The sequence below is a fragment of the Corvus kubaryi genome, unplaced genomic scaffold (genome assembly GCF_017639235.1).
Source record: "Corvus kubaryi isolate FWS band 111438036 unplaced genomic scaffold, C.kubaryi_AGA036_p1.0 74, whole genome shotgun sequence".
NCBI lineage: Eukaryota > Metazoa > Chordata > Aves > Passeriformes > Corvidae > Corvus > Corvus kubaryi.
This window is the reverse complement of record NW_024582061.1, coordinates 5,936,984-5,961,704: the sequence shown is the minus strand read 5'-3', so window position 1 is coordinate 5,961,704 and position 24,721 is coordinate 5,936,984. Positions and strand designations below refer to the sequence as shown.

The 24,721-nt window shown below is 49.0% G+C and overlaps 2 protein-coding genes across 6 annotated transcripts; both read right to left on the bottom strand.

Annotated features, from left to right (window-relative positions):
• Positions 1-1,626: 1,626 nt before the first annotated feature.
• On the bottom strand, positions 1,627-18,818 carry LOC121675465 (lactosylceramide 4-alpha-galactosyltransferase-like). Of its 4 annotated transcripts, XM_042050975.1 has the most exons (4): positions 18,744-18,818; positions 5,265-5,375; positions 3,927-3,996; positions 1,627-3,351 (listed from the first exon to the last, which is right to left on the bottom strand). In XM_042050975.1, the coding sequence occupies exon 4, from the start codon at positions 3,346-3,348 to the stop codon at positions 2,215-2,217; it is 1,134 nt and encodes a 377-aa protein (XP_041906909.1). In that variant the 5' UTR covers positions 3,349-3,351; positions 3,927-3,996; positions 5,265-5,375; positions 18,744-18,818; the 3' UTR covers positions 1,627-2,214. The 4 variants fall into 4 exon arrangements, with proteins under 4 accessions (XP_041906909.1, XP_041906907.1, XP_041906908.1 ...); XM_042050973.1 differs by lacking the exon at positions 3,927-3,996; XM_042050974.1 differs by lacking the exons at positions 3,927-3,996; positions 18,744-18,818 and adding an exon at positions 6,531-6,616.
• On the bottom strand, positions 11,561-18,828 carry LOC121675466 (lactosylceramide 4-alpha-galactosyltransferase-like). Of its 2 annotated transcripts, none has more exons than XM_042050976.1 (2): positions 18,744-18,828; positions 11,561-12,942 (listed from the first exon to the last, which is right to left on the bottom strand). In XM_042050976.1, the coding sequence occupies exon 2, from the start codon at positions 12,904-12,906 to the stop codon at positions 11,815-11,817; it is 1,092 nt and encodes a 363-aa protein (XP_041906910.1). In that variant the 5' UTR covers positions 12,907-12,942; positions 18,744-18,828; the 3' UTR covers positions 11,561-11,814. The 2 variants fall into 2 exon arrangements, with proteins under 2 accessions (XP_041906910.1, XP_041906911.1); XM_042050977.1 differs by lacking the exon at positions 18,744-18,828 and adding an exon at positions 13,541-13,827.
• Between the last annotated feature and the right edge of the window lie 5,893 nt (positions 18,829-24,721).

Sequence of the window (24,721 nt, the reverse complement as noted above, 5' to 3'; positions counted from 1 at the left end):
CTGGAAGCAAGGTCAGGTGATGTGGAAGGAATACGGAGATGCTGCTCACCACTGTAGGGGGAGAATTCATGTGGCCAAAGTTCCATTGCAATTGAAGCCACCAGAAATGTGGGGGACAATAAAAAGAGGGGTTTTAAAATACATTAATGGCAAAAGGCAGTGCTGAAATGACAACAGCCCATTACAGGATGAGGATGGTCACCTCACAACCAGGGCCATGGACAAGGTAGAGATGTTTAATGCTTTCTTTGCCTCTATCTTCAACACTGATGATGGATTAAGGAGGTCCCAGCACCCTGGGCTAGAGGACTGTGACTGTGAGAATGATAAACTCTGAGTTAACCCTGAAGGTGTGAGGGATCTGCAGCTCCAGATAGATCCCTGTAAGTCTTTGGGGTGTGAGGGGATTAATCTGAGAATACATAAAGAGCTGGCTGATGTCATCACGAGGCATCTCTTGATGATTTTTGAAAAGTCGTGGGAATTTGAAGAGGTCCCAGTTTTCAAAGAGGGCAAGAAGGATAACCCTGGAAGCTACAGGGCTATCAGTCTCACTCCAGTGCCTGGTAAAATTATGAAGATGATGATGATTATTCTGGGAAGTATTGAAAAACACCTGAAGGACAACACAGTCATTGGTCACAGCCAGCACAGCTTTATGAGAGGAAAATCATGCTTATCAAAACTAATTTCTTTTCATACTAAGGTAACCCGCCCATCTGATCAAGAAATGTCAGTAGATGTAATCTTTTTGGATTTCAGTAAAGCTTTGGATATCATCTATCTCAGTGTGCAGCCCGCAGCTGGATAAACACATCGTGTGATGGGTGAGCAACTTGCTCACAGGTCAAGCACAAAAAGTGACAGTAACCGGGGTGACATCAGACTGGCGGCCTGTCACCTGTGGGGTTCCACAGGGCACCATCTTAGGCCCAGTTCTCTTAAAAATCCTCATAAACAGCTTGAATGCAGGACTGGAAGGGATACTAAGTAAGCTTGCAGATGATACAAAACTGGGAGGAGCTGTTGATTCCCTGGAGGGCAAAAAGGCCCTGCAGAGAGCCTTGGAAAAATGACAGGGCTGGGCAATCACCAACTGTGTAAAGTTTAACAAAGATAAGGGCTGGGTTCTGCACCTGGGATGGGACAGCCCTGGATGTACAGACAGACTGGGGAATGAGGGGCTGGAGAGCAGTGCTGTGGAAAGGGTCCTGAGGGTCCTGGTCAGTGGCCAGCTGGACATGAGTCACCAGTGGCCTGGAGCCAGGAGGGACATCCCTGTCCTGGGGGCACCAGGCCCAGCATCGCTGGCCAGGCCAGGGAGGGAATGTCCTGCTCTGCTCTGGGCTGGGGCAGTCTCACCTCGAATATTGTGTGTGGTTTTGAGTACCACAATACAAGAAAGATCTAAAGCTGTTAGAGAGTGTCCAAAGAAGGGATATGAAGATGGTGAAGGGCCTGGAGGGGAAGCCACACGAGGAGCAGCTGAGGGCACTGGGTCTGTTCAGCTGGAGAGGAGGAGGCTGAGGTCAGAGCTCACAGCAGTTCTGCAGCTTCCTCACCTGGGGAAGAGGAGGGGCAGGCCCTGATCTCTGCTCTGTGTGACCAGGGACAGGACCTGAGGGAACGGCTGGAGCTGTGTCAGGGAGGGTTAGGCTGGATATCGGGAAAAGGTTCTTCCCCCAGAGGGTGGTGGGGCATTGAACAGGCTCCCCCAGGAATGGACACAGCCCCAAGGACAATGCTCTCATGCACAGGGCACGATTGTTGGGGTGTCCCATCCCCTGGCAGGGACAGGGGTTGGATTCAATGATCATTATGGGTGTCTTCCAACTCAGAATATTCCGTGAAATTTTCAAATACTATAGAGAGCAAGGCACGGGTTCCTACAGCTGTTGAAAGATCACAATGTGCTGCTCAGACCGGGATACAAGGAGGAGCCATTGGAGAACACTAGGAGAGGAACAACCGAGAGACACTGATGGACAAGTTAAACCTTTCTCTGGCCCTGAAGGACAGCAAGAGAGGCTGAACACACGTTCTTCTGTACATTGAAACACAAAGGATCTGAGGCAGGTATCAGGAATGGTACAAAAGCACAGAGGCGTCACACAGAAAACCTGAGCTGGGGTCTAGAAACCGACTCTGGGGAAGGTCAAAGGCACTCGGCTTCCTTCAGTCTGGGGAGCATCCCTGCAGCCAAGGGCCCACAGGTCACACTGCACGCCTTGCCCACTCTTCAGAGTCCTGTTTCATCTTTGCATAGGTGGCGGGGCAGAACTGGGAATAGAGCTGAGCCAGCAGAGCCTGGGATGGGATCTCTAACTTGGTCCCGTGGCTCAGTTTGTTCCATATGTGCACTGCATAGGTGTGCTCAAGGAGTTTGTGAAGCTCCAAGGCACTGACTGCCTCAAACAGCTTCTTCCAGTCCTGCCAGGGAATAGGATACACAGCTTCCGGGGCAAGAGCACTCACACCTTTGCAGCTCATGGTCTGGATAGTTCTGAGGGAGCACCATTTCTTGAAGACACGAGTTAGGAGCTCTGGGCCCTGGTGTCCCCAGACCCAGCCATTGTAGTTCTGCACAAAGTCCTGCATGCAAAGTTCCATGAACTCGTGCTTGGGCTTAAAGGACAGAAAGGCCCCATTCAGTACGTCTTCACTCTGGATCCCAAGGGCATTGGTGAGGTTCTGCAAGTTCTTAAGCACAATGAAGTCTGTATCCAGGTAGATGCCACCAAATTTCCACATGAGGACAATCCTGCAGGCATCAGACAGAACGGCTAAAAAATGAGGCTCCTGGTAGCGCTGAGGCTGCAAGTACCACTGTGCCAGAGGCGTTCCAGAAAAGAGCTCTGTCAAGTCCAGGGGCTGGATTTCCACGTTGGGGAAGCAGCTCAGCAAGGAGAAAGCCCAGTGCTTGGGTAAGGAGGTGTTCCCTTTGGCCATGCCTTTCATGAGGACCATGACCCTTGACCCAGGGTGTGCCCTGGCTGCTGACTCCACAGAGCACGAGAACAGGTAACTTGGGGTAGTTTGCTCTGATGTCTCCACAAAAAACACATTCCCTGTGGAAGGAGAGGGCCCAGCAGCAATGTTGAGGGAAGAAGGCACATAGTGAGCACAGCTGATTTCAGCTGACAAGCCGTAGGGGTGGCCTCTGCTGTTTGGGTCCTCCCAGATGCCCCAGTGCAACTTGTGGTAGACAAAGGATACGAATGTAACGATGAGGATAAACAGAGCCCAGGGCTTGTGGCTCAGCACCACCCTGGTCAGCTTTAGGAGGCAGCTGGGCATCCTGAGCATTCTCTCTCCAGCCGGAGCCTGCTCTCCCGAGACAGCCATCATGATCTGAAAGGAAGGAAAGAAGAGAAAAACCCTGACAGGCGAGGCAGCGCAGTATGAGCCTTCCTTCACAGGTGTGTCCCACCTTCACCGCAGTGCACAACAAACCCTGGGAACACCATTAGAGACCTCATCTGTCACCTCTAGAACTTCAGGTCCCTGTGAACACGAGACATGGGACACGTACACAAAGCCCCTGGCAGGAGGAAATAGGAATGCTCCTTATGACCACTCCTGGAGCCCTGTCAACAGACACTGCCCAGGGACAGGTGTTGGTCGTGAGGGGAGTTGTTTTCTCCTGATACACAGCGTGCTCTTCCCCCAAAGCAAACACAAGCCTCAGTCTCCCAGGTTGCTGACCCGGCAGCTGCTGCCTTTCTAAACCAACCACCTGCCCCACTGCTGAGAGCCTGGCTCATTGTTCATGGCATTATAGCCTGGCAGGATGGATGGAGAGTGGGAAAGGAATGGATACAAGGCAGCTCTGGAGGCAGATGCAGACAAAGAAGGACAAGAACTGCCTTAGTAAAGGGAGTTCCAAGGCTGCTTCCCAACCCTGCACAGGCCACGCTGGCTCTGACCTGCTCAGCTCTGCCAGTGGATCCTGGTGGTGGACAGGCAATCCCTCCTACCCTTACTTCCTCTCTTCTTCTGGCAAAAGGGAGGGATGGAGAGGAAGAGATTATTAATGAGGCAGCAACAAACAGATAAGTCAGTCTAGCTCCATCCTCAGTGTTAGCATCAGCACTGCTGCCCTTGCCTCTCCTTAAAGTGAAGGGCAGTAGAAGCAGCACCTCCCGCGCCCACAACCGAGCCCCAAAGGCCCACGGGCAAGAGCACATGAAGAAGCAGAGAGGAAGGTTGTGGCATTAAGGACCAGAGGAAATGGCCTCAAGTTGTGCCAAGGGAGGTTAGAGTGGACATTACTCAGAATTTTACTCCTGGAAGAGTTACCAGGCCTTGGCAGAGGCTGCCCGGGAAAGTGGTGGAGCCACCATCCCTGGAGGTATTTGACAGACGTGTAGGTGTGGCACTTAGGCTTACTGGTGGACTGGGCAGAGAGAGCTTTGGGGCTGGAGCCAGTCATCTCAGAGGTCTCTTCCATCCTAAAGGATTCCATCATTTCTCCTGCCTCCCTGAGCTCCATCTCCAAAGCCCCACGCTCCAGGACAGAAAGGTTTGGGAAACAGGAAAAGCTTTAATCCAACAGCTGTAAGCAAAGAGGCAGGGAATGGGATAGAGAACCCAGCTGACACAGCCCCATTTGTCACTGCCCCTCGATCACTGTGCCTGTGTCACATACGGAGCTTCCCCGTGGCCATTAACGACTTGTCAGCCACCCTGGGAGGCATCCAAATGTCAGAGCACGGAGCCACCAGTGTGCACCAGGCACTGGGGCTGGGGGACAGAGGAGAGGCAGCCGACAGACAAAGCATCAGCTCTGGATCCCCAGAAGGTTTTCTCCTCCTGCACAGAAATGCCAGTGTGTGCTGCCGGTGTTGTAGGCAGCAAAAACCAACCCACCCTGTCTTTTACAGACCCTTTCCATTCCCCACCCTCCACACTGCAGCGGTTGAACCCTGTAAATCATTGTTTGCCTTGCAGGCGCAAGAAGAGAAAGCGGTAGAGGCTTGGGGGGAAGTTCCTGTGCCCTAGAGGGGCAGGAAAGCGCCACTCTAATCTAACCACAAGCAAGGTTCAATGTTACTGGCGCATTTTGAGCAAAAGACAGAACTTTACTACCGTCACATCTCTGTGAAGTCAGAAATACATTTCTGCTTGTGGAGCAGGTAAGACAATGCTTTAGACACTGCATTAGCCAGTGCATTTCTTTGACAAAACAAACACAGGAAGCCTGGCTCTCCCTCTTCCTCTGAAATCACAAGCACCATTCCATAGAAACTGCAAACACTACTCACCGGTCCCTGACTTCAAGACACGTCAGAATACACTGCTCAGCTGGAGAAGAGTTTTAAGAGGTTGGGGTCTGTGAGAGTGCCTGCAACTCTATGGTCTGGCACTTCCTTCTTCTGAAATGAAGAGAGAAAAAGTCTGAATACGTGGAAAAAGACAATAAAGAAGGATGTGACATCACGCATTGAGCCAGTGAGTAGCTCATAAAGAGCATGTACGTAGTCCTGCAAAGGACCAATATAATCATAAAGAAATAGTGAAAAAACCGGCGGAAATTCAGACCCCATTGCCACTACACTTTAGACTGTGGCAGGAAAACGGCTGGTTTTGTTTTCTTCTCCTTTGCTAAGAATTCCCAGTGCTCGCGCTGCTTCTGGGGCTGCCACAGTAACTGAGCTGACCCTTCCATAGAGCTGCCTGCTCCCACCCCAAGGCCAAAGTACGGAATGCTCCTTTGGAAACACACTCTTTGGACCAAATACTTCACTCACTCATTAGGGAATACTCCCTAATAAGCCAGGGACCTCACTGAAGGACTTTGCCACCATGTTCAGGTGTCCCTCATTCTATGACTCTTCCCCCTTGCCCCTGTGATCAAGGCTGGCTGACTTTCCCTTGCACGAGACACGCTGGCACATTCATAAAATCCCACCTTTATCAGTGCAGCCACTAAATGTAGGGTTTACTGCAATTCCCCCTCAGCTGCCTGAAAGAAATATTGCTCTGTAGCGTCCCACACCCCTCTCCTCTCCCCAGATCCTTCCATGCACAGCAGCACCATGGATGGACTCGTGACCATCCTTGTCCCAGCACAGAGACTGCAGAACCGCTCTGGGCTACCCGATCCAGTGTTTCACCTCCATTCCTTTCATTCTAGCTTCCCACAGCTCAATTTGTGCCCATTGTGTCTCCTCCCATCTCTGCATTGAACAGAGGAGGGTCTTGCTTGTGTCCTTTACCCACCCGCCTTCAGTCAGGTGTTTGCACACCCTGACCAGACACCCCAGCCGGCTCTAGTCCAAGAAAAGTCAGCAGAGCTCTCCCAGCCTCCCCTCACGCACCGTGTGCTCCAGTCCCCTTCTCACCTTAGTGGCCCTTTGCTGGATCTGCTGCAGTACGGACACGGCTCACTCATCCCGGGATCCCAGAAGCAGCACCCACCCCAAGTGTGTCTCACCAGTGCTGAGTGGTGAGCAAGGACTTGCCTAAGGGGTAGATGGATGACCCCCCATCATCCACTGCCTACATTCTCAGTGACATCTTCTACTTACCAGGTGTCTGCCGGTATCCAACCCAGCAGACAGGAGACACTCTAGGAGGTCCCTGGAGCATGCGGAAGAGAACTTCCTGATACAACTGGCAGGCGAGCCCGGCAGGGGAGGTGTCCCATGGGATGTGCACTTTGCAAACAGAGGAGCACTGATGGGAGGTGGGGTTGCCAGAGGCCGTCTTGGGCACAGTGACCTCGACATGATTTGGTTTCAATTCTCCGTGAAGGGAGGGAGGGTGGAAGGAAGGAAGGAAAGGGGTCAGCACCTTGGACTTCTGGAGGACCAGCTTTGGTCTGTTTGGGACACTGGTTGAGAGAATCCCTTGGGAAGCAGTCCTGAGGGGCCAAGGGGCCCAGGAAGGCTGGACATTCCTCAGGAAGGAGGTCTTATAGGCAGAGTAGGAGCTCTTCCCAGTGTGCTGTAAACTGGTTCAGGGAAGGCTGGCCTGGCTGAACAGCAAACTTCCACTGGGATTCAGGGAAGAACAGAGAGTTTAGCAGCTCTGGAAGAAGGGGCAGGCAACTCAGCAAGACTACAAGGATGTCATGAGCTTAACCAGAGAGAAAATGAGAAAAGTAAAACTCCAGCTAGAAGTCAATCTGCCCCCAGCATAAAAGTTCAGAAAAAAATGCCTTTCCAAACACCTTAATAACAAAAGGAGACCAAGGAGATTCTCCATCCTTTATTGCATGCTGGGGTGGGAACATTGCCTCCAGGGATGAGGAAAGGGCTGAGGTACTCAATGCCTTCTTGACCTCAGCCTTTAACCAAAAGCCCAGTTATCCTCAGGATATCCAGCCCGCTGAGCTGGAAGACAGAAACAGGGAGCAGAATGAAGTCCCCACACTGCAGGAGGAAGCTGTTAGTGAGCTGCTGTGCTGCCTAGACATGCACAAGTCTAGGGAGATGCCATCCTTCCCCCTAAGGCTATGGAGGGAGCTGGTGAAGCAGCTCACAAAACTCCACTCTCCATCGCTTATCAGCAGTCCTGGTTAACTGGAGAGCTCCTGGGTGACTGGATGTGGGCCAACGTGACACCCATCTGTGAGAAGGCTTGGAAGGACAACTGGGAGAACCACAGGCCTGTTAGCCTGACCTCAGTGCCAGGGAAGGGTGTTGGGGTCTCTCCCCCTACCATGGAGCCCTGGGAGACGGCCCTGGGGAGGAGGCACGGGGTTTCCCTGCCCCTGGTCAGCCTCATTCCCTATTGGTTGGTTTGTGTTTCCTTGTGTGGCCAAGGTCCCTCAGGTCCCATGACTGGGGGCAGTTCCTGAGCAGAGCCCCGGCTGTGCGGCTGGAGAAATAAACATCTCTGAAACATCTACCAAGATTCCATCCATATGTATTTCCTTTCCACAGGACTCCTGGTTTGATATATGCTTGTTACAGTAATCCCCACTGTAACAAACTGGTGGAGGAATGCGGGCAAGACACCGATCCGTGAGGAAAATTTGTGAGTAAAATAACCACTCTAGACCTCTCTCTTCTCATGTTGGTTTGGATATTCTCTCTGGACTATGGAAGAATCGTGGGAAATGGGGCTCTCTGAGCCACAGAAAAAAATGTATCTAGAAGTAAAAGGAATCCTTGAACAACAAAACAAAAAAGTAATGCAACTGGGAGATTTAGAACATTTTTTTATCTGGCTTTTCAAAAGGTTCTCCTATATTTCTCGAGACTTACTTTTTGATATCAAACCTCCTGGATCTTGTGAGGGGTGTTTCTGGGATGAGATCTGGGATAAGGTAAGGGAGCAAAGAGAAGCTTTCCGTGCATACCTTATAATCAGGGAAGCTCTTGAAGAGCATTTGTATGGTCCCATTACCCCTAAAGCAGAGTATCATACTTATCCCATGGCCGAGGCCGCGCGGCCGCCATCCCTGTGGCGCGTGACTGCAGCCGTGCTGGCGGAGGTGCCTGTGCTGGATGCGCCCGGCCCCCTCGGGAGCGCGCGCCTTATCGCGGACCCCATCCCTGTCTTGGGGTCCCTGGCCACGCGGCCGTGAGTGAGGGAGCGATGCCACAGGCGCCGCGGGTGCCGTGGGCCACGAGCAGCCAGGAACCGGGCATCGGCGTGGCAGGCCGCTCTGAGCACACGGCTCGGAGAGCCCTGCGGAGGGAGAAGCGGCGGTTTCCACAGCGACACGAGAAGCCGCTCAGCGCCAAGCCGAAACGGGGCCACTCTCAAGGCAGCGTGGAGCTGGTGGAGCGGAACCGCTCACAGGGCACGGAGCCGGCGGCGATGGCAGCGTGGGGCCACGCAGAGCCCAGACACGCGCTGGAGCAGCGCCGCTCGGAGAGCGCGGAGCAGCCGCAACGCGGGGGCCCGGCCGAGACGCCGGAGTTGGCGAGGCGGCGGCCACGCGGGACCAGCAGCCACGACGAACACACAAGCACGTGATAGGAGGCGTTATAGCAACAAAAATCACAGGAACTGTGAAACAGTACAATGTAAAAAAACAACTATGGATTTATAACACGAGATGATACAGGGAAAGATTTATTCATCCATAACACTGCCATTAAAAGGAATAACCCTAAAAATGACCTGCAAAATGTAGGAGATGGGGAAGTTGTACAATTTGATATAGTGCAAGGAAAGAAGGGTCTACAAGCAGCAAATGTTACTGGGCCTAGAGGTATTCATGTCAAAGGCAGCCGTTATGCACAAAATTATAAACAATATCCATCCCAGCAGCTTCCCTACCCACAGCCTACTTCCCCCTTTTACCCTATACCCAATATGAACCCCTTCCTAAATTCACCCCCTCCCCAGTTTATTCCTAATCCGTTTTTCACCCCATGGCTTCCCTATACAATTCCATTTCCCTACAATTCCTCTCCGATGCCAAGGGGGGGATGAAACGGGGGAGGGAAGAAATTAAACCCTCTCCTGCCTCAGTTTCAACACAAAGCATGCCCAGAGACTTCTGTCTCCCCATTGTCAGCCCTAAGATGTTCCACAGAATCTGTTTGGACATTTAAAGACTCAGGAGGGTGGCTTGTTTTGACTCGAAACTGTTCTTGTTATGTTTATCCAGTTGTTTTCATTATCCTTTATTAAAATAAAATGGGTGAGATGTTGGGGTCTCTCCCCCTGCCATAGAGCCCTGGGAGATGGGCCCTGGGGAGGAGACACGGCCTTTCCCTGCCCCTGGTCAGCCTCATTTCCCATTGGTTGGTTTGTGTTTCCCTGTGTGACCAAGGACCCTTGGGTCCCGTGACTGGGGGCAGTTCCTGAGCAGAGCCCCGGCTGTGCGGCTGGAGAAATAAACATCTCTGAAACATCTACCAAGAATCCATCCATATATATTTCCTTTCCATGGGACTCCTGGTTTGATATATGCTTGTTACAGTAATCCCTGCTGTAACAGAAGGGCATGGAAGAGATTACCTTGAGTGCAATCACACGATGTGTGCTGCAGCACTGGGGCATCAGGCCCAGTCAGCATGGGTTCAAGCAGGTCCTGCTTGGCTGACCCAATCTCCTCCTATGAAAACCTAATGGATGGGGAAAGGCTGTGGGTGTCGTGTACCTGGGCCTTCAGTAAAGCCTTTGATCACTGTCTCCCACAGTGTTCTCCTGGAGAGCATTGTGCTGGCAGCCCACGGCTTTAACAGGTTCCCCGTTTGCTGAGGAAAAGCTGCCTGGATGGCCAAGCACAGAGAGTGGTGGTGGAGTTAATCCAGCTGGCAGTGGGTCACTGGTGCTGTGCCCCAGGGCCCACTTCCAGGGCCAGTCCTGTTTCATATCTTTGAGGTTCAACAAGGCCAAGCGCGGGGTCCTGCCCCTGGGTCACAACAACCCCCAGGAGCTCCAGGCTGGGGAAGAGTGGCTGGAAGGAGCCCCAGAGGAAAGGGCCTGGGGCTGCTGGTCCACAGCGTGTGCCCAGATGGGCAAGAAGGCCAGTGGCTCCTGGGCTGGGTCAGCAACAGTGTGGCCAGCAGGACCAGGGCAGTGGCTGTCCCCTGTCATGGGCACTGGTGAGGCCTCACCCCAAGTGCTGTGTCCTGTTCTGGGCCTGTCACTGCAAGATGGACACTGAGGGGCTGGAGTGAGTCTGGGGAAGGGAACGGAGCTGGGGAAGGGGCTGGAGCACAAGTCTGATGAGGAGCGGCTCAGGGAGCTGGGGGTGTTTAACCTGGAGGAGAAGAGGCTCAGGGGGGACCCTCTCACTCTCTACAGCTCCCTGACAGGAGGGTGCAGCCAGGGGGGGGGTCAGGCTCTGCTCCCAGGGAACAAGGGACAGGACGAGGGGAAACGAAAAGAATGGTTTGGGTTGGAAAGGACGGTAAAGATCATCTCGTTCCACCGCTCCTGCCATGGGCAGGGACACCTTCCACTATTATCCCAGGTGTCTCAGAGTCCCATCCAGCCTGGCCTTGGACACTGCCAGGGATGGGGCAGCCACAGCTTCTCTGGGCAACCTGTGCCAGGGCCTCAGCACCCTCACTGGGAACAATTTCTGCCTCATATGCAATCTAAACCTGCTCTCTGTCAGTGTGAAGCCATTCCCCCTTGTCAAGAGTCTCTCTCCATCTTTCCTGTGGGCTCCCTTCAGGCACTGCAAGGCCACAATGAGGTCACCCCAAAGCCTTCCCTTCTCCAGGCTGAACAATCCCAGTTCCCTCAGCCTTTCCTCCCAGCAGAGCTGCTCCATCCCTCTGCTCCCCTTGGTGTCCCTGCTCTGGACTGGCTCCAGCAGCTCCCTGTCCTTCCTGTGCTGGATCCCAGGGCTGGATGCAGCACTCCCTGCACCAAGGTAGGTTCAGCTTGGATGTGAGGAAAAATGTCAGCATGCTTCAGCACTGTGTGCCACAAGCTCCCCGGGGAAGTGGTGGAGTCACCATCCGTGGAAGTGCTCCAAAAAAAGAGTACACAGGGCACTTTGGGATAATGACTAGTGGGTGTGGTGATACTGAATTAAAGGCTGGACTCAATGATCTTGGAGGTCTTTTCCAACCTTCACATGCTTCTGTGATCTTATTTTTGTCGCTGGGGACACTGGTCTGAGTCCTGGACTTGGTCCTTTGACTGATGTGGACATGTCTCCCTCTGGACGTCCACAAGGGGCTCAATATTCCAGTGAAAGGAACGTACAGGTTCTGCTGTAAATGTAAATGAAACACAAAGGATCTGAGGCAGGTATCAGGAATGGTACAAAAGCACAGAGGCGTCACACAGAAAACCTGAGCTGGGGTCTAGAAACCAACTCTGGGGAAGGTCAAAGGCACTCGGCTTCCTTCAGTCTGGGGAGCATCCCTGCAGCCAAGGGCCCACAGGTCACACTGCACGCCTTGCCCACTCTTCAGAGTCCTGTTTCATCTTTGCATAGGTGGCGGGGCAGAACTGGGAATAGAGCTGAGCCAGCGGAGCCTGGGATGGGATCTCTAACTTGGTCCCGTGGCTCAGTTTGTTCCATATGTGCACTGCATAGCTGTTCTCAAGGAGTTTGTGAAGCTCCAAGGCACTGCCTGCCTCAAACAGCTTCTTCCAGTCCTGCCAGGGAATAGGATACACAGCTTCTGGGGCAAGAGCACTCACACCTTTGCAGCTCATGGTCTTGATAGTTCTGAGGGAGCACCATTTCTTGAAGACACGAGTTAGGAGCTCTGGGCCCTGGCGCCCCCAGACCCAGCCATTGTAGTTCTGCACAAAGTCCTGCATGCAAAGTTCCATGAACTCGTGCTTGGGCTTAAAGGACAGAAAGGCCCCATTCAGTACGTCTTCACTCTGGATCCCAAGGGCATTGGTGAGGTTCTGCAAGTTCTTAAGCACAATGAAGTCTGTATCCAGGTAGATGCCACCAAATTTCCACATGAGGACAATCCTGCAGGCATCAGACAGGACGGCAAAATAATGAGGCTCCCAGTGCCTCAGAGGCCACAAGTACCACTGTGCCAGAGGCGTTCCAGAAAAGAGCTCTGTCAAGTCCAGGGGCTGGATTTCCACGTTGGGGAAGCAGCTCAGCAAGGAGAAAGCCCAGTGCTTGGGTAAGGAGGTGTTCCCTTTGGCCATGCCTTTCATGAGGACCATGACCCTTGACCCAGGGTGTGCCCTGGCTGCTGACTCCACAGAGCATGAGAACAGGTAACTTGGGGTAGTTTGCTCTGATGTCTCCACAAAAAACACATTCCCTGTGGAAGGAGAGGGCCCAGCAGCAATGTTGAGGGAAGAAGGCACATAGTGAGCACAGCTGATTTCAGCTGACAAGCCGTAGGGGTGGCCTCTGCTGTTTGGGTCCTCCCAGATGCCCAAGTGCAACTTGATGTAGGCGAAGGATACGAATATAAAGATGAGGATAAACAGTGCCCAGGGCTTGTGGCTCAGCACCACCCTGGTCAGCTTTAGGAGGCAGCTGGGCATCCTGAGCATTCTCTCTCCAGCCAGAGCCTGCTCTCCTGAGACACCCTGAAGGGAAGGAAAGAGAAAACCTGACAGACGAGGCATCACAGTATGAGTCTTTCTTCACAGGTGTGTCCCACCTTCACCGCAGTGCAAAACAAACCCTGGGAACACCATTAGAGACCTCATCTGTTGCCCTCTAGAACTTGCTGTCATTCTGAACATAAAACACATATTCAAGAAACTCTGGCAGGAGGAAACCAATCAAGCAGGGAACAGGACAAAGAACCCAGCTGGCACAATCCTAATGACAAAACTCATTTTCCCCTTGATCATTGTGTGGGGGTCACATATGGAGCTTCTCATGTGCCCTGAAAATGGCTTGTCAGATGCACTGGGACTTGGGCAACAGAGGAGAGGAAGCCGATACACAGATGATCGGTTCTGGATCCCCAGAAGGTTTTCTCCTCCCACACAGAAATGCCAGCGTGTGCTGCCAGTGCTACAGGCAGCAAATACCAACCCACCCTTTTACAGACCTACCACTCCACTCTCCACACCCCACCTTGCTGAACCCTGTAAATCATTTTTTAAGCTGTAGAAGACAATGTGGCACAAGCTTGGTGGGACAGAGATAGAGCTGTAGAGAAGGCCGGAAACTCACCTGTCCCTGCTTTCAAGAAACCACAGAATTCCCTGCTCAGCTGGAAAAGATATTTAAGACATTAAAGTCTATGAGCATGCCTACAGCTCTACGGTCTGGCACTTCCTTCTTCTAAAAAGGAAGGGTGAGAAATGGAGTCCGAGCACAGGTGGAAAAAAAACGGGGAGGATGTGACATCATTCATCTGTACTGAGTAGGTGATACAAAGGTCATACAGAGCTACTGCGAACAAACTGTTAGTTATAAAGTAATAAAAAAAGAAAAAAAGAGGAAATTGAAACCCCACTGTTGGGATACTTTAGACTGTGGCAGGAAAATGGCTGGTTTTGTTTTCTTCTCCTTTGCTAAGAATTCCCAGTGCTCGCGCTGCTTCTGGGGCTGCCACAGTAACTGAGCTGACCCTTCCATAGAGCTGCCTGCTCCCACCCCAAGGCCTAAGTACGGAATGCTCCTTTGGAAACACACTCTTTGGACCAAACACTTCACTCATTCATTAGGGAGTACTCCCTAATAAGCCAGGGACCTCACTGAAGGACTTTGCCACCACGTTCAGGTGTCCCTCATTCTATGACTCTTCCCCCTTGCCCCTGTGATCAAGGCTGGCTGACTTTCCCTTGCACGAGAGACGCTGGCACATTCATAAAATCCCACCTTTATCAGTGCAGCCACTAAATGTAGGGTTTACTGCAATTCCCCCTCAGCTGCCTGAAAGAAATATTGCTCTGTAGCGTCCCACACCCCTCTCCTCTCCCCAGATCCTTCCATGCACAGCAGCACCATGGATGGACTCGTGACCATCCTTGTCCCAGCACAGAGACTGCAGAACCGCTCTGGGCTACCCGATCCAGTGTTTCACCTCCATTCCTTTCATTCTAGCTTCCCACAGCTCAATTTGTGCCCACTGTGTCTCCTCCCATCTCTGCATTGAACAGAGGAGAGTCTTGCTTGTGTCCTTTACCCACCTGCCTTCAGTCAGGTGTTTGCACACCCTGACCAGACACCCCAGCCGGCTCTAGTCCAAGAAAAGTCAGCAGAGCTCTCCCAGCCTCCCCTCACGCACCGTGTGCTCCAGTCCCCTTCTCACCTTAGTGGCCCTTTGCTGGATCTGCTGCAGTACGGACACGGCTCACTCATCCCGGGATCCCAGAAGCAGCACCCACCCCAAGTGTGTCTCACCAGTGCTGAGTGATGGGCGAGGATCACTCCCCATGACCTTGCAGGCCATGCTCCACAGGCTGTGGGGCCATCTGCTGGCTTCTGGTCCAGGGAACCACCAGGCCCTTTTCTGCCCAGATGCTTTCCAGCAAAATACTGCCTATCATTTTCATGGCCTTACTTACTAAATTTAAAAGCCAAGTTAACCAATACAGGGCTTGAAAGTAACAAACAAAAAATGTGTCCAAACAAGAATTGCAAAATGCACAGGGACACCTCACTGCACAAGGTAAAGGCTGAAATTGAAATACCATTAAGGATCCCTTGTTCCAAGCACAGAAGGGATAAAACAAAGGAAACAAACACAGGGCTGCCTCTGCAGATGATCTTGTAACTCCACCATGCAAGGACTGCCACCAGTCTGCTGCCGCTGGATCAGCACATGCTCACATGCGTTCAGTGCAGCCTGCTCTGAGCAAAGTGACTTCCTGCCCTAAATGAATAACTGTGCTTCACTGGTATTTCCTTGGTAGCAAAACCACAGACAGGAAGAAAGGGAAACAACCCAAACTAGATGATAATTGAATGATTGAATGATGGTACAGCATGAATTGTGCAGGAAACCAACTTATATGAAGCCAAAAATCATCCTGCATTCCTGCAATCCTCTGCTTTCCGAACTGTAACAGCAGATATTCAGAAGTTCCTGAAAGCTGGCAAATTATTCCTAATAGGAAAAAGTGTGCATTATTGAGTGATATTCTTATAAGAGATCATATGATCTTCATGACAGTTCAAACAGTGATAACAAATGGCAAGAAATGAACTGTAAAAATTTTTTAAGGGCATGCATTTAGTGATATCAGAGAATGAAATGTAACATTCTCAGTTTGCACGGAAAGCAATTAGGATTGTTTTTACATAATTATAGTAGACCTGTGTAATTCTCAGAGTATAAGTTCTGTAGAAGGTTTTAGAACCACCAGGCCTAAATCTTAGTGTACCAAGTAAAAACAAGTGTTTTAGCCAGAGGTGATCAGACAATTATAGGAAAACCATAGTTGTCCATATTGCAGAAATGCAGGTGTTGTTTCAAAAACAGAATATAAACTGAGCATGTGAATAAGGACTTCGCTATTGTTTCCCTTCTAGGATTTAATTGATACAGCTAATACCTAGGTAATTAGGAGATTCAGCATATGAAGCTGGATAGGCATGCAAATTAGCAGGACATTACAGGAAAGAGGGTGCAAAGGGATGATCTAGCTATTAGCAAATATATGTGTATCTATAGATACATCATATACTACTAAATAAAATGGATTTGCAATGTAATTCTTTGTTGCCCCTCAGAACATGCAGAGAAACTAGTTAGAGGTGGGTTTGCATCTTAAGCTGGGCAAGACGCTTTGGTTGATCCCAGCATTTTCCAGCAATAGCTGTGCCCTCTAGTGGCCAAGTCAACTGTCATTCCTGCAGTTCTGGGCACTAAAAATCCCCGTCTGGGTTTAAGGAAAGCTCTGCTGGGGTAGCAAAGCAGAGGGTGGCAAGGGACCCAGCGCTGGAGGAGTCACACCTGGGGCCGGCTGGAGGATCTGGTACACCTGAGGTCAGCCAGAATTTGTCATGAACATCCAGTCTTCACGGGCTAAATGAAAGTACACCATGGTATAGCTTCACTTCTTTCTTTGTTTTTTTACTGCTTGTTGTTGTTGTGTATTTTTATCAAGACTTCAACTCCTTTATTGCATTAAACTACACAAAAGCTATGTTTGAATGTACATCCAGCACAAACGCAGCAACACAGCTCTGGTCAGCCTTGGAAAAAGTGTTTGCACCAGCCCCTGTTGTGTTCAGGGGAGCAAACCAAATACCCTTGAGTTTAGTGATGTCCTTTCAGGCAAATGTGTGGACATTGGAACTGCAAAACACCAGAGGGGGTATTTGTAAATTTGCTACAAATTCAGTAATAGAGAGGAGAGGACAAGGTCCAGCAAAATACTGCTGTATACCCAGGTAGCTGTTAAGGGTCTGGAACAATAAATATCATCTATCACAAGCAGCCTGAGAGAAATATTTTGGGCACCCACCAGAAAGCAGCTGAAGATCTCCATTTTCTCCAGATTTACATTACTAATGAGAGTAGAAGAGGTGAGACTTGACAATAACAGCATTCAGCAGGTGACTAATCAGTCTGCTAGAAATAGAAACACAGAGTGGTGCCCACCAGGGATGAATCCACCAGCAAATTCCCCTATAGTATTTAGGGGAATTAGTTTTTAGTATTTTACCAACAGCTTTAGAGCTCCTCCTCCTGAACCCAGAGAGGACGGCAGACCGAGCACGTGTGAATGTTTGAGGTAAGAAGAGAGCAAATATTGTAAATGTAGTATATTAGACCAATAAAATACTGCAGCTGAAGGCAGAGGACATTTAAGGCACCTGTCTTAACTGTATCTTCTGTATTAATCACAACTTCACCTTTCCAGAATGAACCCTGCAAGATCCAATTCACTTACAGTGGATTTAGAACTAAATTTTCTCCTGAAATAAAAGAAAGGAGTATAAACACCCTCTTGTATAGCTGTAATGAAATACTGGATAGATGCTCTATGGGATAAGATGCATTAAAAGCAAGCCACAGCAAAGAGAGAATGAGATTAGCAAGTTTCTACAAAAAAATAAACAGATTGAGGGAAGAAATGATATGGCAGTTTTAACAGCCACTGATTCCCAGATCACTGTACACAAAGCAACCACAGATGTGATGGCATCTTACTGAAGCTGTCCAGAAAAAAATATCTACAGACTCTGTTAATTTGCAATAGAAAATATCAATGATGTACCTAAGTAATGATCACAAACAGAAAAGCAAGTAGCCAGACATGGCAGCATCATCACGTTTCAATTCAGCCTCCCTAAATACAATAAGCAGTAGCCCAAGATGAATGGAAAACTGTCAGTAATGCTGGTACACTTAGTAGGAAATTTGTGGGCTCAGGTTTGTCAAGGAGGACCTGCCTCTCATGAACATGTGCTGGCTGGGCTTGGCCCCCTGGTTGGTCACGCTCACTATGACCTGTTCCATAGTCTGCCTTGGTATCAAGGTCAGGCTCATGGGCCTGTGGCTCTCCAGATCCTCCTTTCAGCCTTCTTGTAGATGGGTGTCACATTGGCTAACCCCCAGTCCTCTGGGACTTTCCCAGTTCACAAGGGCTGCCAGTAAATGATGGAGAGCAGCTCAGTGAGTTTGTCCACCTGCTCCCTCAGTCTCCTTGAGTGGATCCCACCCAGCCCCGTAGACTTGTGCACTTTTAAGTGGAGCAGCAGGTCACTGTTTCCTCCTGGACTACAGGGGGTTATCCTGTCCCTATCTTCCAGCTCAGGGGGCTTGACACCCTGATAATAACTGGTCTTTCAGTTAAAGACTGAAGCAAAGAAGTCATCAAGTATCTCAGCCTTTTCTGCATCCTTGGTGGCAGCGTTTCCCCTCTTATCCAGTAAAGGATGGAGAGTCTCCTTGGCTCTCTAGTATAAATGCATTTGGAAAAAAAATTTTTGTTATCTCCTGTGGCACTTGCCAGATTAAATTCTACCTGGGTCTTTGGCCTTTCTAACTTTCTCCCTGCATAACCTAATGATACCCTTGTAATCCTCCTGAGCCACTTCCCCCTTATTCCAAAGCTGGTAATTTTTTTTTTCCCCCTTGAGTTCAGTCAGAAGCTCCCTGTTCATCCAGGCCAGTCTCCTTCCCTGCTGGCTTGTCTTATAGCATACTGAGATGGCCTGTTCCTGTGCCTTTCAGATGTTCTTCTTGAAGAATGTCCAGCCTTCCTGCACCCTTTGCCCCTCAGGACTGCTTCCCAAGGGACTGTCTCGACCAGTGCCCTGAACAGGCCAAAGTCTGGAAGTCCAAGGTAGAAGTTTTTAAGAACTGAAAACTCATTTCAAGACTACTAAGCTCAAGATAGACTCCAATCATCACATCTCCCACCAGCCCTTCTCTGTTCACAAACAGCAGGGCCCAGCATTCCCAAGTTCCTCTTACCTGTAGCTAGATGCAGAAATTAATTTTAGGTTGTTTCAAAGTGATCTCTGAACTCCCTTCCAGTCTCATTCCCTACTGATCTTCTGTCTCTCTAGCAGGCTTCATGTTCCTTCTGCAACAGGAAAAAAAAAAGGATTAATAATATTTGTAGCTTTACTATCTTTTGAAAATTGTTTTCAAACAGTGTTTTCTACAGTCTTGTGGTGTTGCTGTATTTAACTTGCCAGACCTCATGTGCCTACTTTATTTTCCCCCTGGATACAAATGCCATTTTGAAGAGTGCTTTATACTTCTCATACCTCTGCCAGCATATTACAGGATGCTGTTTGGCTTCATCATTATACACAAATTTAAATGTCAAGACCTCAGCTTGGGCTGTAATGGCAGGGTGTAGCTGAGTGACCTCTTCCTGCAGTTGTCTCTTCTGGACTCTGCCTGATTTCCAGGAATGGTTATAAAAAATAAAAACAGAGACCACGAGCCAGGTGAACAAGGGAATGGTCACAATCACTTGAGAGAGATGAACCTGAAGTACCTATAAAAGACTAAAGGGCTGATGTTCATAAATGGCATATCCAAACAGAGCATGGAGAGAGCTTTGCTTCCCCTCTTCTCTCCTGCTGAGGACACACCAGCCCTAGCCAGAGCTCAGTCCCCAGCATATATCAGAGTAAGATAGGTAACTGCAACTTTCCCACAAGAATCTACTTTGCACTATGGCCTTCCCAAACTACACATTTTGGGAGGAGGGAGATGAAACAAGGAGGAGAATAACAAAGGGGAAAAAAGAGCGCTACTGAGCATTACTCCTTACTGTCCTGGATGCCCCCAACACGAGAGCTCCTGGCACAGGAGAGCTCTCAGGCAGCACAGAGAAAATAATCATCCTTCTATCACTTCCCAGGAGACCAGGTCCAAGATTACCTTCCTAATCCTTCCATGCTCCTCTTCTGCTGCACTGGCCAGTTCTGCATCTTCAGCCCCACCCCTGCCTTCCCCCTTGAGGTACAGCACCCACGTACCAGCTAACCTTCCTGAGCTCAAGGACAGAGGAGACATGGCATGAAATAAGCTGTATAAATGCACAGTTTAATTGAAGGGCACTGCCATCAATGTGGCAACACCTTCCTCAGAAGTGCCTGGCTCTTAATAACGTTAAAAGCCCAGAAATATTTCAAAAGGAATATATTCTTTGAAGAAAAAAAATAAAAAGTTTTCTGAAAGTTGCACAACATTTTAGTGTCTCCTCTGCTTTAATCCCTGTTTATCTTTTAGTATAAGTTTGCATAATTTAAAATAAATAAAATCGATACAATCCAACAGTAAAAACAGAAGTTCTGTCAGACAAACCAGAAATGTGCATAATGTAACAGAGAACTATATTATGCCTCCTAAAGAGAGCTATGGGTCAGCTTGATAACATAATTTTCCATTTCAGATTAATCACTCTTCATCAGAAAACAAGAAGAAAAATCTCTGCTGAGATTTTTTTTTTCCTCTCTCGTTTTTTCCCCCTCTATTGAACAAAAGCCTTACTGTTCTGTGACTTTTCCAAGACACCTTCAGCCCCTCAGACTGGCCACTTTGGAGTGCTTCTACACTACCTGACACGTTCAAGCAGAGGCAGAGTAAGCTACTCTGACCAGCTGCAGCTTTGGTGTGCAATGGACTGGGTTTGTCTAGTTTGGAGCTGGCTGGAACCAGCTGGAATCACAGCCCCTTTCCACACAGGTGAGCCCTGCAGCCCCTGGCTCCCCAGGCCCTGCCAGTTCTCCCTCATACAGAGTACCTTGCAATGTTTAAATACAGAGAAGTCCCTAGGTGTTTTTTCTTCCTACAAGGGTGAAACCTGGATTTGAACATTGCATTACCAACTGGTGAGCTGTTCTTCACCACTTAGTGCAAACAAAACTGGTTATAAAAGAAATTAGGTGGTGAGGGTTACTGACTTCCTGAATGACTCATGTATTTGTTTCCCTTCCCTTTGTGGTAACATCAATTTCCAAAAGTTACCTGTCCAATTCTTTAAAGAAGGAAGATGAAGCCATGTCATCATTTACCGACTTGAATGCAAAGGACTTGCCAACAATTTATTGCTGGCATCCCATCCCACATTTTATTATTTGCTTAAGCCTGTCAGGAGCTGATCCCAAGCAGATCCTTAGATGTACCAAAAGGCTCTCTACCAGTTAAACAGGAAGATAGGGACATCCCAGCACTGCCACACACCTGTGAAGACTTCCCAGAAACCAAAGCTTTGTGTTGCAACTAAACCAGCCTAAGGAGAAGTTGCCAACAAAGGGGGGATTACCTCAGGTATCCGAGGCAGAAAACTTTGCCTAGAAAATAAATATGAGGGTTTGGTTTCCACAGAATAGCTTCATTGAAGCACAGCTGTGAGGGAGAGTAGTTAAGAGCACTACTGCTCCCTCAGCACTTTCTCCCTCGCAAACAGCAAGGAAATAGCGATGTTCTCATTTGGTTTCTTTTAAAGACACTCCACAGCTTAACAGGAGAGAAATACAGAAGTATCTCAGGCAGTAAACAGGCACAGCAAATTCCAACAGCTGTTTCAGCAACAATGGTGAAAGCAGCAGGGAAACTGCACAGTCCTCCAGGGCACTGCAAGCACCTCTAAAACCAGAGCAAAAGCTCCATTTCTTCCCATCATGTCTGATGAAGTCTCATCAGAGGCTACACAACAGCTAATGGTGATGCAACCCTGAGGTCCCATCCAGCAATTTCAATGGAGGCAACAAAGCAAGAGGAACGACCACAGGCACAGGAATGACTGCCACACCGATGCAAACATGCAGCTAGCTGTGTTTGCTTGAAATTCGCTCCTGTTTTTAACTTAGTGGTGCTTTGCATCTGCCTGAAAAGCAAAGCAAACATCAATAAGTTTCCTAGTCTTGTCAGAAAGAGGTGCTTTAAGACTTTGCTGGGACAACACAGGGATGACTTGGGAGCAAAGAGGTATCACAGCAGCCAGAGACAAGAGCTTTTCCTTTAAAAGGAAACATTAAATCACAAGAAAATATGCAAAATCTTAAAATATCAGATTAGTATCACAATTGTCAAAATAGACTTTTAAATAACATTTGGTACACCAAAATTAAATATAGTAATCTTAGATCTAGAGCTAAGGCAATTTAGAAATAACCAGTGGGTGTAATCCCCAGCAAATACATTTGGTGTTAAGCCACACTTAAGTGAAATTAAAAAAAAAAAAGCTGCTGAAAGTTTACATAAATCAGTTCCCAGTTACTGTGTTTTAGAGCAGCTACAGACAGTCATTTTCATCCTTTTGAGCACAGAGGAAAATTCAAGATTGCAAAGCTTGTATCAAGAACAAATTAGGAAAAACCCTCTCAGAACTATGGACTGCACAAATTGTCAAAGCAAAGCATGTGGGGTCTTTCCTTCCAAAGACCACAGACAAAACTAAACAAAACTGCCCTACACTGCCCCTTCTGCTTTCACCCCTTTGCTCTTTCCAGTTCAGCACATTTGCCAAGAGCACAAACAGGAATTGGTACTCTGAATTGTTACCACGTGCTGTGGAGAGCTGTGGTCAAGACTGGTCTCTAGAAGTCCTTGGAATGAGGCAGTCTGCAGCAGAGAGATGGGCTCAGGACTCATGTTTGTATCTGTGCTTTTTTGGTTCTGCCCCAGTGCTACAGGCTGCATGGGGGCAGCTGCAGGTCAGTCTGTGTGAAGCCGTTCCCTCACTCCCAGCCTAAAGGGGAATCATGGGGCCTTTCCCAAGGCTGCCCCAGGTACTGTCCTTATCACATTTCAAATGCCTTGAATTTTTACACAGCCTGCATCTAAATTGTAGGTCACTGAAGAGTACCAAAACCTATGGAACACATGGAATACCAATAGCCTGATACCAGTAACACCAAGAGCTAATAAAATTGGTTCTGTTCACTTCTGCACACTGCATGAGAATATCCCATTTGCACTTAGCTCAAACAGGGCATACCAGGATCTCTGGTGACGTCCCTGAATGCACTCCTTTTAAAATTCCATACTGTTCGTGCTCCACATGGCACTCACACAGAGAATTCACCTGCCTGATCAAGAGCAGAGGTTTCTAATTCCGAAATCATGACTGCCTGCTCAAATGAACACAGGGCTGAACGACTCAAGGGAACAGCTGGAGCTGTACCAGGGCAGGGTTAGGGTAGATTTTGGGGTTTTTTTGGTCGTTCTTCACCCAGAGGATGGTGGGGCACTGAACAGCTCCCCAGGGATTTGGTCACAGTACAAGCCTGAGAGAGTTCAAGGAGCATTTGGACATTGCTCTCAACCCATGGTGGGATTGTTAGGGTGCCCTGTGTAGGGTCAGGGGTTGGACTCAATGATCCTCGTGGGTCCCTTCTAATTCAGCTTATGCTGTGATTCTACTCAAATAGAGAGCTTGTGGGGAAGTAATTTATGTCCTACAGCTTTCCCAAAGCCCTCCAGGGAGCTCTGCAGGTATGAGCTGCCCTTCCCGGGGCCAGGCCACCAAGGTGTGGAGCAGGAGGACTCCCAGGTGACATCTGCTCCTCACTATTCAGGAATACCTGGAATTACCCAAAAAGCCCCAGGAAGATTAATTTTCTTAACTTTACAAAAAGCTGTGGCTAGTCTTAAGACTCCTTGTTGAAATGCAAGGTTCTGCATGCCCTTGCAAGGACCTGGTACGATCTTGAGTGTTTCTTAAGTGAAGATCCATAAACACAAACAAAACACTGCAGCTTGATGTCTTCCTGAGATTTCTGTGCCTATTTCATGAAAGGAGAGATAAGATTTACTTGCACCTGTCAGACACAACAGCAAACAAGCAAAGCCCCAGCAGCAGGTAATGCACAGCTGGCCAGCCCCCCCCCACTGCAGAATACAGCATGCCAGTGATGTGGGAGCTGTAACCTGCCTCCCAGCTCAAAAAGGCCTGCAGCAACCTGAAGCCCATTTCTCTTTTTTTTTTGAACCTTCACCCACCCCCTTCAGGATGGGCTGTGCCCCCCCCACTTCCTCGTGGTAGTTGCATAATTCCCCAACACCTTCCTCCCCACCCTGCCACAGTCTTTGAGCCCAGCACAGGAGACACTGGGGAGCAGCAGCTATTGTAGGATGGATTCAGGAATCAGAGGTGACCACCGACCCACAAACCCTGAGCTGTGAGGCAGGACAGAAGAAGGAATTGTTCAACAGAGGAGAAAGCTCTAGTATCTCATATTCCACCCAAAATAATACAGGAGAATCATTCTCAGCACCCTGTCAAGAAAAGTTTTCAAACACTTTTTTTTTTGTAGAGCATCTTTTGAGTCTTCTTTAAATGAAAGGAGCAGCTTTGTACCTCACAGCTTTTAGTTTTCAGGAAGCAACTACATAAACTCATCAATACTTAGAATGGATGGGATGGCAGAATTTGGCTGTGTAAAGCTGCTGGAAAGGGCAAAGAGACAAAAGGGACAGATGCTAGCAGTGGGCGAGCTAGGAAACTGATACAGCTCCATGCCACCAACAGCTTCCAAACAGTAGTTTCCTGTTACCGCATTTCTGTAGGAAGCCATGCAGGCTCCTTGTGTGCTGGGGTATAAAATTTAAGACTAAACACTGTTTTAACCCTCACAGCTCAAGAGAATACTGGCACACAGCTAGATAAGGAGCTGCGCTTTGGTGGCACATCGGAGGAGACCATGAGAATACAGAAGTCGTAACTCCACCTGATCAGGAAGTGAGAAACTCCTGTTAATTTGCAATACCACTGCTAACTACAAGGAAAGATGGTCTAACAGCAGACTACACATGGATTTATGGGACTTCTGTTTATTTTGCTGCTCTGGAAAAGGTTTCTTACAGACCAAGGAACAGGTCACTTAGAACTGAAGCAGGAAGTGTCACCTCTGATTTGAAATTATAGTGAAGCCGATGTCTAAATTTCTTCAAGGATCTCAGGGGTTGTTTTTCTGTTTCACAACTTT

Bases quoted from the DNA above. Each gene is read 5' to 3' on its own strand.
- LOC121675465 (XM_042050972.1), bottom strand. From the start codon at position 6,731: ATGTCGAGGTCACTGTGCCCAAGACGGCCTCTGGCAACCCCACCTCCC. The intron at 3,352-6,530 runs GTAAGTAGAAGA...CCTTCCTTTCAG, and splicing joins TGGATACCGGCAGACACCTG to ATCATGATGGCTGTCTCGGG.
- LOC121675466 (XM_042050976.1), bottom strand. From the start codon at position 12,906: ATGCTCAGGATGCCCAGCTGCCTCCTAAAGCTGACCAGGGTGGTGCTG.